The 19936-nt window shown below is 33.7% G+C and overlaps 1 protein-coding gene across 1 annotated transcript in view; it reads left to right on the forward strand.

Annotated features, from left to right (window-relative positions):
• Nucleotides 1-2027: 2027 nt before the first annotated feature.
• Nucleotides 2028-19936, forward strand: part of LOC128558715 (uncharacterized) — a 43853-nt gene continuing 25944 nt past the window's right edge. Inside the window, exons 1-5 of the mRNA XM_053548879.1 lie at nucleotides 2028-2168; nucleotides 5135-5239; nucleotides 7243-7351; nucleotides 7477-7517; nucleotides 8427-8569. Coding sequence (XP_053404854.1) covers nucleotides 2111-2168; nucleotides 5135-5239; nucleotides 7243-7351; nucleotides 7477-7517; nucleotides 8427-8569 — 456 coding nt within the window. The 5' untranslated portion in view covers nucleotides 2028-2110. The remainder of the gene's footprint in view (nucleotides 2169-5134; nucleotides 5240-7242; nucleotides 7352-7476; nucleotides 7518-8426; nucleotides 8570-19936) is intronic.

Raw genomic sequence — 19936 nt, forward strand, 5'->3', positions numbered from 1 at the left:
CGGAAAATTCATACTGAAAAATATAAACATTTCCCTCCAATTTAATGTCATTAAAAAAAGACAATATTCACCAAATCTCATTCAAAAACATTTATTTCACAAATGATATATTTGTAATGATTGGAATTTACGTGGACTGGCTTTCGGAAACACCAACAATTAAAGGCACGAGTATTATTCAGTTGTAATGAAATTTCAATTTCAGCGGAAAAAAACTCATGTATTTTTAAGTATAAATTTTTATTCTACTAACATGACTAATAATACCAATATTAATACGTTATATAAAACAAATAGACGGACGGACAAACATTCAGGCAGGCAATAAAACGACAACTTCCGACTTGGCAAATAGATCTGCAAAATTAACGATCAGCACTTTTGCATATACCTTTGATGTTATATTGTCATATATACCGTTATAATCCTATAAATATAGTGTGTACAATGAAACCAATACTTGAGTTGCCCTTCCGAAAGTTAAGATTGAGTGGGATTTATGTATATGACATTCGACCTCCACTCACACTTCCGCAAGGTCTACTCGAGGCCCACTTGAGTGATACTTACCCAAGTTTGAGTCAAGTGTGAGTTTGAGTGGCGACTATGAATATGGCCCAAAGAATAGAGATTACTAACGTAATGTTATGTAATCATATCGGTGAACCCTTATCAGAGTTTATGCGTGCATTTAGTAACAATTTTCATGTACTTTTGAGGCCCGATTTGTGGGTGTATTGATGTAACACTAGGGCTATTTGAATTTCTGTTCAATTCTCTTACATGGTAAAAACAGATCCAGTTTAAAATAATTATAGTGTAAAATAATTAAATGATACGTATCAATTCTGTTTCACTGCAATTAGGACAGATATGAACGATGACATAAATATGCAGCGAGTATCTGTCAGCAGAAGAAGAAACAAGTTTCATTTTGCCGACAAGGATGAATAAAGAAAATATAGCATAACTGACACACTGTGAAATATGTGATGATCATTGGCAAGTTAAAATTAAGAGCCGTCGTCAGCGTTATGATTGATATTACACCAAAAGTCATGGCTAGCCATTTAATCTATCCGGAAACCTAAGAATAAAGCCTGGGTCCAGAAAAACGGAAACTTAAGGTAGTGGACCCGTAATGACGATCGGCAATTTCCGTTCGTATACGTATTCGCCGTATGCAATTTCGACAATCTCCCACCGTTCGTATACGTATTCACGGTATGCAATTTCGACAATCTCCCACCGTTCGTGTACGTATTCGCCGTATGCAATTTCGACAATCTCCCACCGTTCGTGTACGTATTCGCCGTATGCAATTTCGACAATCTCCCACCGTTCGTGTACGTATTCGCCGTATGCAATTTCGACAATCTCCCACCGTTCGTATACGCATTCGCCGTATGCAATTTCGACAATCTCCGACCGTTCGTATACGCATTCACCGTATGCAATTTCGACAATCTCCGACCGTTCGGATACGAATTCACCGTATGCAATTTCGACAATCTCCGACCGTTCGGATACGCATTCACCGTATGCAATTTCGACAATCTCCGACCGTTCGTATACGTATTCACCGTAGATCTATGTAATTTCGACAATCTCGAGTGGATATAAAGATAATTTCTTGTTATGAGCGAAAGATGCCGATATCGCATACGGAAGATAACGTAATCACACGGAAATTGTCGAATGACATTACGGAACCATACGACGAATGACAATATTACCCATTGTAACATGTGACCTCGGATGTCTGACCTCATTGAGATAACCTTCAAGGGTTGCCTCTTTTGATTTTTTTTTTTACTTTGTAAGAACTGTTTCAAATGACACTGTTTTAGATCGTTCGATCAATACCACAAAACTATATAAAAATACTAAAATATCAGCAGTGACCAACAAGCATGAAACGTTTATAATTACACAATGCTTATTCGTATATCTACAAAATACTGATTACTAACCAGGACGAACCTCCCTCGTCGTAACATTCCGCTCAAGTTAATCCATGTAATTCACGAGAATTTCGCCCGGTGAGCGAGGAAGGTGTACGTAATAAATAGACTGTCATTTATTCAATAATTCATTCGCTTCCGAGTCTATGCGGGTATCGGATAGATATATTAGAAGGAATTCATCAAAGGCGTTATACTCAGAAGGTAAGAACTTTGAATATATTTGCGGAAACTTCTACAAGGCTATATTTTGAAAACATTGTACCAATGATCATATTGCTTATGATACTCTCAATACACTTCACAACTGGGCATGAGGAAGAATTGACCTCATGACCGATATTGCAGAAAATCGCACATCACAGATGTAAATAGCTTTAATTCAATATTCAATATGAGTGTTCTTGATTTATAAGAGTTTTCGGACCACTGTTCTGTTGCTTTTACAATGAATTGTATATTTAGCCTGAATATGGATGATAGCCATGCTTATGATAAAATATGTGTATAGATAATTTTTCCAAGCTTGTGTACGTCATTTCATTTAACTTTTATAAATACACCAAAACGTAAGAAGAAGAAATCACTGTGGTTCAATGATGAATGTCGCAAAAGTAAATCAATTTTTATGGAATCAAAACGTAAATTGCTGTCTTGCAAATCTGATGAAAATAAATTAGATTTTTTGTTGAAAAGGGCAAATGATGCTAAAATCAAAAGACGTGCAAGGTGGAATTTTCAAAACAAAGGGAAGAGCAAGTTGTCAAAATTATGAAGCAACTTTTGCGAGAATAGAAATAACAAATCAAAATCAAAAGTGTCGATGTCACGGAAACTGATCCGGTTGTCTGCGTAACAGTTACTATCTTTACAGTTTATACGCGAAGCAGGTTCAAATCTTGTGCATGTGACGAGTGCTATAGAATTTGTGAAATTTCAAAAATTGTCCTTCGTTAAATTAAAAGAATTATTCATAGAGATGATTAAGGATCACAGGCATCAGGGTATACAGTATTATTACCTTCCAAGATAAACACGTGAATATTCTTTGAAAAATGATCAGATAACCGAATTTATAAGTTAAAATCGTGATTTTGATACTATTCATGGAATTTGCTCTACTTCACTGCGTTAACAATATACGATTTTCAAGTGCAAACGTTCTTAAGTCGGAAACACTTCTTTTCTCTTCCGGGCTGATTTGTTACTAAATGTTAGTAAGCTTTAGACATGTGTACAACAGTATTATATTTCATATCAAGGGCGCTACATAATGATACAGGGTAAGTAATACTCTTTTGATGATTCTTCAATAATAATCTGTCTTCGTTCTAAAATGTACGGAATCCTGTTTGTGTTGTCTGTCGTGTTATAGGTCGACGCAAGACAAGTCAATAGTAAATCGGAAAAAAGTACTTATGATGCTAAAAGTGTTCCTAATATAGAGAACAGAAAATGTTTCAAATATAATAAATATCAGTTTCATCTGATGCTAAGATATACTGTTATCTTCATCATAGTATCCCTCATATATTATCGTATATATATATATATATATATATATATATATATATATATATATATATATATATATATATAATCAGATCAAAATCCTTGTCCATATTGACATATCAAGGGGATGACTTGTCACTAAGTTTTAACTCGACTATTCGAAGACAAGGTAGAGCTGTTGGCATTGACCTCCAGATTTTGAATAAAAATTAACTTTCTTTAAAATTGAAGTTTGTTCGTATCTTGAACATGAGAACAAGAGCTTTTGTTTCTAAACTGTCTTAAAATGCCAAATTAAGAAAGTCAGGAATCGAACCTGGGCCGCGTCGCTTTCCCACGATCTTGACCAGTACACCAAGGAGAAGTCGTTAAATATAAAGATTTTTACCTCTGTTACCCGGTTACAAAGTTTTTTTAATTTTGAATAGAAATATTCGTAAGAAAAACTAATTCGCATGTGTTCACATATTCATATAAACTGTCAGTAGCCTTCTTAAGATATATAGCAATAATTTCGTGATATCTTAAATTTTCTCCTGTTTTGTTGTTGTTGTCGTACGATTTCAGGTCAGTGCCTTTGATCAGAAAGTAGAATTTAGCATGCGGACTTATAAAAAAATCAAAAAAATCTGCTCAATCCTCGGTGTAAATTTACATCGCCATCATTCCCTTTTATCACAGTATTCCACTTTCCATCTTCATATTTCATAAAACGGAATTAATTGCATTTTCATTGAAAAATCAAAAGTTATTTTCCATTTTCTTTGTATCATTTGTATATATAATTATGTGGAAGTGTATCAATGTATAACGAGGAGTTTGGCTAAATTTTAAACACGACATTAACTTGTGACCAGTAATAAAAAAAAACGTTTTTCACAAGTATTATTTTACTTTCTAAGTTTTGTTTTTATACAAACATTCTATATTTAAATCTTAAATTAAACTTTAAAACAAAACAAAAATAAAAGAATCTTTTTACACATCAATTGATGATGATATTATATACAGCTTTTTATTGCTTTATTTATCACATTATCTTTAAAGACTTTGTACAAAAAGCCTGACAGCACAACGTTAACGTTAATCCGTTTTTAATCAGTGACCTTAAAAACGTTCACATTTAGGCTAAAACAGTTACAGAAGTTATTTTTCATTCGCAACTATTAGAAAAGAATTTTTAATGTACCTCTTAACCGCCTCGGAAAACACTGCACAATACCTCTGTTATGGAATTTGCGACCATAAATAGCTTTATTGGCGATGTTGTGTACGAAAACATTAGTGTACGAAAACATAAATTTTCGAACCTTCCTGCAACAGTTTTCTTTCAACACTCGGAAGATCAGAAAGAATACCAGTATATAATTTCTTGAAAATGAATTGTTGAATGGTAGGATTATTAGGTTTTTAACCGTTTTTAACTACATTTAGCTTATATTTTACCAAAGAAGTAAAATTGTGGACAGTTTTTTAGGTTCTCTATGGTTATTTTGTTTTAAAAAGGGGTCAAGATTCACGTCTAACATCCTGTAAACTTGGTTCTCATATTTTTGGACCTTTCATTTCGTTTTTCATTTTACGAGGGCATTTTCAAGCAAGATAACATGTTCTCTTTTCTGTGTACGGCTGTGAAATGGTGTACGTTTTATTTTCAGCACTAGAACATCATTCATTCGAATTTTGGTATTTCTGTGATGATGGGAAGACGTTTTTACGACTATGTTTCTGGATCATTCTTGCCAGGTGTTGCCATACTTTGAGTATGTAAAACTTTTTTAGCTCGACTATTCGAAGAATAAGTAGAGCTATCCTACTCGCAATACTGAAGAATTGGATAAAAATCGGTACTATTATCTTCCCTTGTTTATTAAGATCAACGCTATACACAGTTAAATTGTCTCTCTTCTATTGTCTGAGGTCAATAAACAGATTTAGCAAGGAGCGCAGACGACATGCTTCGGCTATTTCCGCTTAACGCCTACGGGAGGTGCCGAACAGAAAGACTGTCAAAACCTGAGAATTGAGAATTAATTATATACCAATATTTAGTACCGGTACAAAAACTACAAAAACAGTCTTCTTTAAAATGATTTCTACTAGATATCATACAGTATAAAAATATTTTGCCTAACCTGTTCGTCATGTAGCTTTGAAACTTTGACCACTTGTTTACCATTTGTAGGCAAGACTATATAACTAGGACAAGGACTTTACCTCAGTCACGGTGTATTTTTTTTTTTTTTTTTTGATACACTTTATCTGTACTTCTCTTATTACTCAATATTTTTGACACAGACTCAGGTTATTGTGCAATATCTTCACCCACCATTGGAGTTAATAAAACACTCTCAGTGACAGCTCCAGTTTTCTCAGATGTGCACAGTTTCACTATCCAGCATCGAAATAGTCGAGCACGCTGTCTCCTGTGACAGCTCTTGTTATACATACATCTACATAATTAATATTGAAATTATGTTCAATAGCCTGAATAGGATTGACAGTACTGAACTAAATAGAAAAAATAGTGCAACAACACACACTGAATTACGTCACGCACCCGATATAAAATTCAGGCGTCAGTGTATGGAAAAATATTGACGTTTCCGGTACCGGTGTAACTTAAATGGGAATAGAAACGAGTATGTAATAAATATTGATATCACTGCGAAAAACATAGAGGATATTTGTTTCAGGGTAAATCTGAACTATCTCACTAGTAAACACCAGATGCAATATTTTCATGAGAGGCATAGCCAGGAAAGATATGTAAAAGATATGGTGTTCATGAGTGAAAGATATTTTGATCTTACATGTAAAACAAGTAATTTTTATGCCCCCGGCATCTACTGATGCGGGAGGCATATAGTGATCGTCCTGTCCGTCCGTCCGTCCGTTCGTTCGCCCGTCCGTCCGTACGAGGTTAACCAAATGGGACCGTTTCGTCTAGCATCACTGCCCCTTACTAGAATGATTTGATACTAATGCAGATGTAACCTGTGACCATTCCTCATCTTCAGACATCACCTGACCTCAGTTTGACCTTGACCTCATTTTGGACTTAGGTTGCTTTATATGGACCATCTCTTGGTTAACCAAATGGGACCGTTTCGTCTAGCATCAATACCGCTTACAAGAATGAATTAACACTAATACAGATGTAACCTGTGACCATTCCTCATCTTCAAACATCACCTGACCTCAGTTTGACCTTGACCTCATTTTGGACGTAGGTTGCTTTATATGGGTCATCTCTTGGTTAACCAAATGGGACCGTTTCGTCTAGCATTAATACCGCTTACAAGAATGAATTGATACTAATACAGATGTAACCTGTGACCATTCCTCATCTTCAAACATCAACTGACATCAGTTTGACCTTAACCTCGTTTTTGACTTAGGTTGCTTTGTATTGACCAGGATGCCACCGGGGGCATCAAGCGTTTATTGAACGCAGCTCCTTGTTCTCTTTATTTCACGTTGTTTGACTATAGTTACCCATTTTATAGTGTCTTAACAGTGAAAAATATATTTAATATTTTTCACTGTGAAAATACCAGATATATTTCGCTTTAATATTTCGATATTTCCGTGCAAAGCATGTAATAAAGCTCATGTTTTAATTACTCTTTTATCACGACAAAGATAACTGAAGTATGTCCAAGGTATGAAAGCTCGGTAGCGACTCAACCGCAATAGGCTATTAAACAACGATATTACATTGAAAAATGGGTCCTCAAACGAACACTTAATTTGTTTCTTTTAGACCTGACATTTTACTGTTCAGACGTCCACAGCTATGAACAGCATGACTTGTATGAAAACGGAATTAGACTCGACATGAAAACAGCCATCGTCTTTTCAAACAAAGGCAAGTATACTTGTTTTTACAATTCTATTGCCCGAGTTCTGAAGGATTTTTGCCAACTCAGTGACCGACAAGGCATTCAATAAGTCTTACATGACATCAAAAATAAGTATTCACACTATTTTCTTACAGTGGGAAATACATGTTGAATACAGCAAGGCATGAAGAACAAAGTATGGACCGGATTTTTTTTATAAAATGTCATGTAATTGTTAAGATTATGCTACGGCATGCTATATGGTGGCTTATTTCTGCCATTTTGTTCTGGCGTGTTGGCGCGTTTGAAGAGGTTGTATCTGCCACCATACATGCTATGACATGTCATGCTATACTACACTGAACTACGCTGCTTTGTACGTGTACATGTACGTGCGTCTCTGTTCTAAACAATATTTTGGCCATAAATATAAATAGCCTAATTCTGTAACAAACGAAAACGACTTTTAATACAACTTGTCAAAGGATTATATAAGTAAGAAAACTTTAAATGTCCCTCGATATTGTCTGCCCTAGGTGTCGAATATGCGGGATGCTTATGGCATTTGAAACGACGTCAATGACAAAAACGTCAAAATTTAACAGAGTTTGGCGTAAAAATCATAAACAGGATCATAGTATGATACATAAATACTGGTGACAAAAATGCAGTGTAAGTGCAATGGTTAAGGGAAGGCACCAGTAAAAACTGATTATAGAATATAAACACATTAGAAATTTTTGTAAAAGTTTTCCATGTAGGTGCATTCATAATCCACACAAACAATTTCCATATGAGATGACCGGAAGATGGGCAAGTTACATAACTCTAGTTTGCATTTTGTTACAATTATATTTTTTTACAGTAGAGTTTTTGTTTATGCCTTATGGTAATAGATCCGTAATGACTGTCGTAAATTTCCGTCTCTTTACACATTTTCCGTCTGCTTACATTTTCCGTATGCGATTTCGGCATTCTCCGGAATGAACGAAAAGCCACTGCAAGCTACATTATTGTCCGAAGAACACCGAAACGCCTAACACGAATACGTAATCGCACGGAATTTACCGATGAATTATTGCCACATTTCTTTGTATAATTTCAGGCATGCATGACGCCCACGTGTTGTTACAAAAAAATCATAGTGATGTTGTCAACGATATCGTTGAAATTGTGCTTGGTGGTTGGAGTAATACCCGGTCAGTTATGAGGAACCAAATATTTGGTCAAGCTTTATCAACATATTACGTAAGTGAACAGTCGTCTGCAAGGAATAACCATGCCATAAGTATCATGTTCTTACTGTGAAAAAGTAACTGAAGAAGTATAAAGTTAATTAGACAACCCCCAACATACCATATACATGTACATTTCGCTCAGAATACGTCAATGTATAGCGTCATTGTACCAAAGTCAACAAGAAAAGAAACAAGACACTAAAAATCATGTTTATGCTATTAAGGGGACGCATATTGCTACATTCACAGTTCATACAGCAATGCGGAAGGGGTGCATATTCAAGAAATCGATGGTGGGAAAATAAAAAACATATTCCTAAACTGATATAATACTGATGGACACCTGTAATATTCAGTATTTTGTGGATAAGGATGTGGTACTATGAATGTAATAGGAAAACAGAGGTGTTTGTGAAAGTACATTCAACACAAAATATTAAGCTTTTGTATAAGGAAAAAACAGGTTTTTTACAATAACAGTGTTCCAAATAATGTTGAAGGGATGAGATTTTCTTTCTAACACACCAGGTTTGCTTAAACATGTAAAAATTTAACGCCACGTCAGTTCATCTCGGGATGGACGCCATATTTCTCATTGATAAAAAATGTAAACAAAAAAATCAGAGTGGGATTAGCATTGCAAGGGCATAACATGACATTCTACACAATGAATACCTTAGAACAGATATCTAAGATGCTACACAGGTCAGGCGGGTTAAATGCATAATGTCGATCACTTGAAATTCATCTTGAAAAGGTGGTTAATTTTAGTTTGTTTACATGGTTTTTAATTTTCCCACGACTTCTCGGCGATTCACTGCAAATGTATTACTGCGCCGGACGAAAGGTAACTCTAATAAACAACGGGAGACAACTTAGGTGTCAGCACGTGTACGATTTTTAAAAAAAAACATGTCGATGATTATAATTTCTTATCAAATAAAATATTAGTTACACTGCTTGTTGGTGACAGGATACGGGATATACGCTGTCGAGGAAATCCATATCAGGCGAGAGCGTACCTTTTACATCCTCACTGTACTGATTGACACAGATTTTATATTATAATAAAGCTACTTACAGTTACAGTGCAGACTGGAATCCTGAAATCTTCCCTGGTTTTCATGCTTTGATTATAGTTGATTAATACCAGCCATAAAATGAAAAATGAACTGTATTTTGACAGAATCACAAAACACAGAAGCTCATTTATACAGGTTATGAACTGGTTTTGAAAAACTTTTACGTTCCATCCTTTCGAAAAATCATCAGATTAGACGATGTCAGAAATGTCTTTTCAAACTTCCGCTTTAGTCCGTTTCCTGTTAATTCCTTTATCTTGCAGATAGATTCAATAAGGTTATTAATAAAACCCGGCCCAGCCCGGCCCGGCCGAAACCACGGAAATAGCCGATTCCGATTGTACGGAAACCACCGGAAACTTACGGACGGAAGGCTAATATAATTACGAATGGTGATACCGTCATCTTAATCAAGGCAAATTTATGTGTATTTTATTTCATTATTACAGAAGTAGAAGCAAAGTATTTAATATTGATGATACGTATGTTTGATGAAGTATTGCACTTGACATAAGCAAAGACCTAAAATAACAAGATATTTGAATCAATCTCAATCAAAGAAGTAATACGTTCGGCAGTCGATGTGTCATTTTGTGTACCGGACAGACACGAGATAGCAGTTTGCAGGATACTTTCAACAGAATTGGACAGGCTAGTTAATGGTACGTCGTTATTTCACACCTAACGATGTGACACTAGGTTGTGTAGTACGGCGAAGGGGTCTATACCGTGCACTGGAAGTATTTATAAAATTCGGTTGCCCGACCAAGATAGCGTTTTAGCATATTAAGTATTAATTTAATAAAAATATCTTGCCTTAGGGAACATATGAATATAAACACTCTTATATTAAGGTTGTCAAAGATTTGCATTGATAAGTACACATTTTGCAAAAATTAACTAGAGATGTAAGTTTATGAAATTATTATTATACTCCTTTTGCCTATCTCAGTTGCGCAACCAAAATAGATCGAAAATAGATGAACTTCGAAGCTATGCGCTGTTTTCATACTTGCCATTTGTTTCAGGTTGTTGAAGTATTCAAATTTGAATATAAAACTATAAATTATACCAAAAGCTAAAACAAATAGTCCACTTTTTACATTTTTTCATATTAAAGGGAGGCAATTACAAAATTTCAAAGACCATAAAACATTTAGGGTCATGTAAAAAATTTAGGATAGGTCGGGATACCGATTACGAACGAAGAATGCAGCGTTGAATATTGAAAAGTTTTACACACGGTGCCCCATATTTTTAAAATATTCCTGTATGAATATATAGAAACAAATACTGAGATAGGTTTGTTCACGCAGTATTCTGAGTATCTCTTGAACTTAGTCGACTGAATTGACGTACGATGAAAGTCACACATTGCATATATTGTGGTACATTGCAATTTGTGGCATATAGTGTTTGTACTTTCGATAATCGATTTCATATTCGGCAGGTTGCTATGATATTTTAACAACTTTTTTATTTATTTATTTTTTTTTCAAATTTGCAAGTAATCTCTGAATAAACTGACTTACTTAAGTTATATTCAAATATGTTCAAAACTATATAGAGTAGAATCGAGATACAAATTTTACCTTTTTTCATTTTTGTACAGATGTCTCGTAATCTGGAGGTCGCGGGGTCGAATTCTGTCAGTTGACCGTGACTCCAACAGTCCCTTCTTTCGGTGCGAGTACCGGTTAGTTTCCAGGAAGCAGTCATCGAGTGTATTTCACATTTGTTGGTGAACCAAAACTCGACGCGAAAAAGAAATCTTTTAAATGGGAACAAAATTACCATTTAACTGCACTCAATATATAGAACGATTCACACTGTTTCGTGAAAAAAGCTACACTTTCAGATTATGCATTTAGATACTTCAAGATTAAACTTCAATTGTTAGACATATCTTGCAAAACTTTGCAATTTATTTAGGTTGATTTGATATATTATTGTATACAGAATGCCCTTTCAGTCAGTTTGCTAGTGCTAGGCATTTTTGATACATAACAACAGAAGAATCGTTTGAGCCCGCTAATCATAACTTACAAATAAGTCTGGAAAAAGCAAAATAAAACTTTGAATGGATGTTGTTTCTTCAAATCTCACAAATTTCTTCATTAAGATTTTTTTTGTAAATGTATCAATATCACAGTGAACTGCAGACGATTTACTCTAACATTGCTTACTTTACTATGGTCACGTGACCACACCGGAAGTGAACTGTACTTGGATCTATATACAGCAGCTTTAATGCTGTCGCATTCTGAGGCCCTACGTTTTGTGAGTTTTTCATTGGTAGAACCAAACCTATTGTAATTATGCAAATTAAACTGTTGCTCTTTTTTATATATACAGAGTAATTGTAGGATAGTTTGCAGTTTTTTACGAAGGATCTGAGTGTAATTTTCCAGCTAAAATGGTTTGTTAAACTGCCCATGTGTGGCCAAATCCATAAAGCATCTCAGAAAAGTTTTAACCTTACATATTTTTTTCAACTTTACGGTAAAGAAAGTGTAATGAGCGGGATTTTCCAAAAACAAGTTGCATCCTTCATAACTTGTTTAAATAATAGTAAAAGTTGATCTTCACCCGATATTACATTGTATTGAAAAGGTAAACTTCGTACTTCTTACGCAAATCGCGTCGAGAAATCACATTTTAGCTTAACCCTAAATATATACAGTTGTGACGTTTCTGTTTTTACAGAGATTAATTTATTTTTTGGGTTGTCCATTATATCCAAAAAGTAATTATGTTTCATTTGGTATAACAGGCCCATTGAAACCTATATGTTTTCAAATAGAATGACTAAATAGTGTGTTCTTTTTAAGTTAATCACCAAAAAAAAAGATTACAACAGCATAAATTTCATTTTAATTATATTCCTTTTTTTTGTTAGCCATTTTCGATTTCTTTCCGATCTTTATTGTTACATGTGTATACCTAAATACATGCTACACACAAAAGCGGCGTAATGAAAAACATAATATAGTACTTCTTATTAAACATTTTACTGATCGTTCGCCACTCAGTATGTATCTTTTATTTTCTGAAAATGTTCCTGAAATGTTTTTGAATGAAATAAAATTATAAAATGACTACCAGGTTCATTTTCATGCTGCGGTGCTAGGAAAATTTTGACTGTGCGTATCAAAGTCCCGACCAACTTAAAAGTCAAAATTAGCCGGGAAGAATTATTTCCTGTTGTGGCCTTTTAGGATTTTAAGCCCATTTTCATCAACATTTTATTATACATTTACATTTTAAAAATACTAAACTCTTTCTATACAGTAACTTACATGTCGCATTGAAAAAATATTAGTCACGGATTGAGTTATTTCGAGGATCACCCTCTCAGGAATATATTATTATTTTATATACCGAAAAATTAATGAAATGATTTATTTAACATTAAAAAAGTTATTACTTACCAAATAATGAAGACAGAATAAAGGAGGCTTTACTAGTAAGCACTTAGAAATTGTCGCGACTTTGCTGTATAAAAATACTTTTTGATAGGTATAGTCTTGAGGTTACATATCGCTGTATTTATGGGCATACTTCAACAAAATCAGCAGCAGTAACATTCGAAAAACGGCGATAACTACGGAACATATAATGAGAGCACTCATTTTCTTAATAGTTAGTAGTTAGTTAATTTCCAATCTGATGGTGATAGTTTCAGTTTAATATTTGATGAAAAATTGTTTTTAAAATGTTGCATGTAGAACAAATCATTCAAAATAGGCCGGGTTCACACATGTATGAACACAAGATAAAGTTTAATCCTATGTACAAATAAGCGCATCGTCTTTTAATCAGTATGAAAGTATGATCGATCTCTCATAGGGAGACATGAAAATGTAATATCACATGCGCAGTAAAACAAAATAGCGTTGTTGCGAATGTGATATGAAATTATTGTTTTTATCATTAAATCTATATTTATAGTCCTTTCCATTGTTCTAGATGTAGTCACATGTTCAACGATAAAAAGCCGTATTTTCTCGAAGGCGGAGCCAAACACATTGACCTCCAGCTGTGACGTCCACACGTTATTACGTTAAAACAATGCGACGCCACGAAAGATGCAATATGGCTGCAGACATTTGTATCTAATGTTTATACTTATGAGTAGGCTGGATTTAATAATAAAACAATTGTCGCCTTTTATATGTGGTCGATACGTGGATTTATCGACCTGTTAAAGCGATATCAAGTCGATAAATTCGCCCGAGGTTGATATTGTTTTTATCAGGCCGATAAATCCACATATGAGCCATGCCATGAGAAAACCAACATTGTCTATTGCGATTAGAGCAACCGTTAGCAAACAGCATGAATCCTGACCAGACTGCGCGGATGTTGGTTTTCTCATGGCACGGCTCATATCGACCTCACCAAAAGGCAATTATTGTATAGTATCACAGGCGCAGAAATTGAAAAAAAAAAAAAAAACGATTTTGCGCACGAGATACAAAAACGCTTGTAAATACGATATATTATTCAAGTTAAACTAATGGGAAAGTTGCATTGGACATTGTGTGGGGTATAATAATTTAACATCTGAATTGCACACATTTGTAATCCATGCTTTAAAATGTTCATTTTAAAAACAAAAAAGTTAACATTGTGTGAATAGTTGTATAAGCATAGGCTGAAATAGTTCGTAGTCCGACCAGACCGATTTTTTTTAAATTCTGTGTTAAAAAGATATGCCAGTATTATTTCAAATATAAAAGAAAGAGATATAAAAATTAAATAATCTAAAAAACAAAAATAACGTTAGCAGTAAATTGTTAAAACACGAAAGTTCATTGCTATCACTACCCTCCCATTTATCCATATTAGATATTTACCGTTTTTTTATTGTTTGTTTTAAACAGGATGAGCGGGCATGTTTCGGGGTGTGTGTTTGGGGGGGGGGGGGGTCCGGATTCGAAACTTTGCGACCGATCTTTCATATTTTATACTCCAGTTCATTCATTTCTACAACTTACTGTAACTCCGGGTATCATCTCCATACATATCACCCGGTTTTGTTTAAAGCTAAATCATATGATTTATCATTTGAGCAACATTTTCACATTTTTTTTTTCAGTTTTCTTGTATTTCAGGAACAAAGACCTATTACATAGAGTTATACCTCTTCTGGAAATGTTTACTTTGATACTTTTTATGAAATTTTGTAATTGCCTCCCTTTAATATGAAAAAATGTAAAAAGTAATCCTACAACAAACTGCTGTCTTACAAATGCGTCAATTCCTTTGCTTTCCGATGATTTTACTGTAACAACATCAACTTGTCAACGGTCAAGGTCAATCGCGGCCGTGCCATACAGAGTTACTGTTCTTCTATATATAATTTCTACTCACTTCACGAACCTAACTTAGATAGGAAAAATAAGAACGGCAAGACAACACTAATTTTTTTTTATCTCGGAAATGATATCTATAGCTTGGGCTTATAATCTGACTTGTTTTAATTACGATAGCGGTGCGGCAGCCATTTTGTTTTTAATCAAATTTCATATCTGTAATGTACTAGCAGGATATGGAATATATCCTGTCTCCACGTGACGTCTGTTGACCAATAGAAATGCAAGAATGTTGTAGGAGGCGAGATAATGAATCCTATTCAGATATTCGTCTTTAATATTAGAAAATTATTAATTTCTGTGGACATTTGTCAAAAAATATTACCTACAGTGGACTACTTTGCGCATCAAACTGGTTTCCGCTTCAGTTGTGAGGCACTTCCGTTATACTTTTGACAACAATAACAAAACACAAAATGAATCAATAAAGTCACTTATAAACCGACTGCTACTTAAATCAGTGTAAGTAAAGTTGTTGTTACAACATTATACATGTTCGTTACGTTATGAGATAAAGTTTATCTTGAACTGCATAATCCATTAACTACGTTTACATGATATTGCATTTACAACTTATTTGACCCCATTTTTTTACGTGAATGACAGCATTCTCGTGCAACTCGTGCAAACAGAGTTATGAAAAGTATGGTGGAGAATTCAAGGACAAATTATAAATGACATTAAAATGAGGATAACTGTATATTCGTCCAGTTTTGATCATTGACATTCCTGCTGTGTATTAGTAACTTTTGTGAACAAGATTAGAATGTTGCTTTTGCACATATACACATTGATTGGACCTCTCAACCAAATTTCATACCTTATTTTAGGGATTTTTAAGACAGTACATTTTCAAAAGTTTGTTGAATGTGTTTTGATATTTAACATGTTTAAGTGCATTGCAATTCATGAATACCAAGTTAAAATTAATAATGGCAACATTTCTAGGCCTTTATTGTAAGCCATTTAGACTTCTGTAATGAAAAATTTTTTAAAATGTTTTAAAGGGGGAAAATTAAACCTTTTAGTTTTTTTACTGGGGCTTTCCTTTGGACCCGTATTTTTTCCTATGCCCTATTTTTGTAAAAAAACAAAATAATTTTTTTTAGCTCCAAAATGCCCAAATAAAAGGGAAAGACGTGAATTTTAATTTTTTCACCCCTTTTTTTAATTTAACCCTGTATAAACATTGATAAATTTTTTGGACAAAGGAAGCACATTATTTTCGCCCCAAAAAAGTCTAATTTTTGGGGAATTTTGAATGTACACAAGAATTAGAAATTCCCAAAAATAACTTTCGTTTCATTTTTTTTCTCATTTTTTATTTTATGAAAACCCCTTTTTTGGTATTTAAAAACCGTTGAAAAAAGTATTCTTTTCTTTTCCCAAAAAACCTTTTTAATTTTTTTCCCCCGGAAAATTTTAAATAATACCCCACCCCAATTTTTTTTCTAATTTCAAAGTTGGGGCCCCTTAAAAATGAAAAATTTGGCAAAATTTTCCCTAAAAAAGGGATATTAAATTTCCCTGATCTAACCTTGACATTCAAATTTAAATAAATTTGATAGTTTTTTCCCAACAGCGGCGTGGGATTTAAAATTACGGGTCATTCGCTTTTTTTTAAAATGTTTTTTAGTTAATCCCTTTAATATATTTACATTGTCCGTTTTCCCTTCCCAAATTTAAGAGCTACAATGATTTTTTTGGGGCAATTTTTTCCCTCCCTTCACATGTATATCTGAGTTTTTCCTGGGGGCCATTCTCAAATTAAAATTAAAAAGGGCCTACACACCCCCGGTTTCCCCTTTTTAAAATTCCCCTTAAGTTTTAATAATCATTAAACCCTTTTTTTGCTCCCCAACATTTTTACTTTTTAACGGAATTACTGATAAATTTTTTATTTTTGGTTAAATTTAGTTTCAGCCCACTTTTTGGGGGCCCCCCTTTGGCCGAGGGGTTTAAAGATCGCTACTTCAAATCACTTCCCCCAAAACATGTGGGTTCGAGCCTCACCCCGGGGCGTTGATTTTTTTTTAAAATGAGGAACCCATCCAGTTGGTTTAAAGGGAAGGGGTCGGGGGTTTTTCTAACCCGGGTGCCCGTTTTGTAAAAAGTCGCCTATGCCCCTAAATTTTTCCCACCCAACTTTAAAACCCCAACAAAATAAATAAATTAACGCCCTGTTTTTTTCGAAAAATGGGGGCCACCCTTGGTCAAAAAGAACGGGTTAATCATTAAAAGTATATATACTTTTTAAACCCGGGAAAGGGCCGACTTTTAAAAGGGAAATTTTAAAAAAGGGCGGCCGTTTTGAATAGTATGATCGTAATCCTTTTCGTTTTTTATTGTGTTTACCCCTTCAAAGGGGTCGTACTGATTTTAAAAAAAATATTTCAGGGTCCCTTCAAAAACCAACGGTATCAGTGGTTTTGGATTTCCTGGGGGGGTTGTGTTCGGGTAATATTCCCGGGTATATTTTTTGATAAAATTTTTAAAAAATTTCCCTGAAATACCCTTTGCTAATCAAAATTAACATAAAACCAAATTCTAAAACTTTTTGGCACCCAAGTGTAAGTCACGTATCCCCTTGTACTCCAAAAAGGGCATAAATTTTAAAAAAAGGGGGTAATCAGTTTTATTTGGATGTTTAGGGAAACTGTTTTAAAAAAAAAACGGGGAAAAAATCCCTTAGTTAAAATTTCACTAGAGATAGCAAACTTTTTTGGAAAAAGGATAACATTTTTCTATTAAAACGTTTTTAAACCAAAAAAAAATATAAAAACTTCTTTGAATCTGTTTTGATGAAATAAATTTGGGTTTTCATGTAATGTTTTTCCCCCCAAATTTTTCTTTAAAAACACGATTTCTTTGGGTTTCTGTATTTTTTATTTTAAAAATTTAAATACTGTCATTTTTTTTTAAATTTCAATAAAACAAGTCTTTTCCGTATTTTTTTTGGTTTCCCCTACTGGGGTTTTTTAATATTTTTTTTTTTTAAACCGGGTGGGAAAACGGAAAAAACGGTTCGAACAAAAAATGCTGAATTGGGGTGGCCTAAATCATTAAAAATTACTGAAATGATAAAAAGCTAGGGTTTTTGGAAGTAAATGGCTAATTCAAATTAGTACTTAGGCCCAATTGTTCGTTTAGGACAATTTTAGAAAAAAATTTTTTCCCCTTGATTTATAGTTTAGAAAAAATCTGAGACTACTCATAAAAAGGACAACGAAAAAGTAATATTTTCGAATTTTTAATATGAATTAATGAAATTTTCCTTAAAAATTTGACCTCCCTTTTTTTTTAAAATTTTGGGAAACCCAAGAAAATAGAAAATTAAACATTCCCTTTTGGGCCCTTAATTTGGAAATTTCATATTTATCCCCCTTTTAAAGGGCATCCAAAAAAATTTTCTCAAGATCATTTTATCAAATTTACAAAATTCATATTCCGGAAAAAAATATCCCCCGGGCCCCCCCCCCCCCACACCAAAAAAAAAAAAAAAAAAAAAAAGGGAAAAAAAAAAAAAACATGAAAAATTCCCTTTGTTGAACTAGATTTTAAACTTATATACGCAAAACAGAATGGTTTTTTTTGTAAAATCAAATTTCCCGGGAGGACGTCCCCCCTACCCCTTTCCAGCTTCGACCCCGGGCAAAAATTTTAGCAAACCCTCGGGTTTTCGGGTCTCAGGGCAGAAGTTTTTGGGTTTTAGCAAGCCGTTTAATTAAAAGTGTTTTTAGCATAAACTTTTATCTTTAAAAAGTTTTTTTCCTTTTTGACTTAGCCCAGAAAAATAAAGGGATCGTGAAATTTTGCTCTAAATCTTTTGGGGAAATCCATTTTTCAACTTAAAATTGAAAAAAACAAATTCTGAGGGGCGTAAATTTCCACGTTTAAAAAAATGAATGGCCCGGGTGTTTCCTAGAAAATTTTTTTTTAATTTTACATTTAACAACAAAATTTTTTTTAAATTTCTTTTTTAAGGGTTTTAGAAAATTTTTTAATCCATTGATAGCCATACTTGAAAAGATACTTGAAAATTTTCACTAAAAAAAATTTCCAATTTTCCCCTAAATTTTTTTTTCAAAATTTTAAACGGAAAGCATGTAACAAAAAAACGGGAAAATTTGTATCTTTATTTCCCCCAGCAAAATTTTTGTTGTTATTTTTATACTTATAATTATACAAGGGTGAAGGTGACTTACTAATTTTGTACACCAAACCCTCTTTCTCGCCCCCAACTTCTACCCCTACTTTTAAAAGGGTTCGGGGGTGAAAATCCTCATTTTTTTTTGGGGCCCCTTTTGATGATACAAATAATAAACAATCATTTTTAAATTCACATCATTACATTTTAGTATTACAGGAAAAACATAAGGAATCGGCGGGAAATTTTGGAATAAAAACATTTTTTTGTTTTTATCACAGTTTAAAAAAATTACGAGCCTAAAGGTGAAGTTTTTCGAAATCCCAAAAAAATTTTTTTACAAAAAATCTTGTTCATTGCATCAAGAAAGTTTATTTTATTTTCAAGCTCTTTGCATACATGTACAATGTAAAAGGAAAATTTTTTCAAATTCATTGTCTTTAAAAACCGAGTAAAATAGTTTATGCTAAAAAACTACCTAGAATCTTTTTTCTGATAAAGTAAAATCGGGATTTTCTAATCGAAAAATTTTTTCCACAGCTAAATGGGTTTTTGGAACACCCGAGAATTCCCCTTGGTAAAAAAGTTTTATTCGGGAATGGGTGAAGGGATATGGAAACTTAAAAGGGTGCAATGCGTTTAACATAATAACGAGCGATTCCGCCACCCGTCATTTTAAAATGGTAAATGGTCCAAGCCCGCCTACTTCGCAGGTAAACATCCCCATATAGAAAAATGAAATTTAAACTTTTTAATGCTAGAAAATGGTT

Source organism: Mercenaria mercenaria, chromosome 7 (genome assembly GCF_021730395.1).
Source record: "Mercenaria mercenaria strain notata chromosome 7, MADL_Memer_1, whole genome shotgun sequence".
Lineage (NCBI taxonomy): Eukaryota > Metazoa > Mollusca > Bivalvia > Venerida > Veneridae > Mercenaria > Mercenaria mercenaria.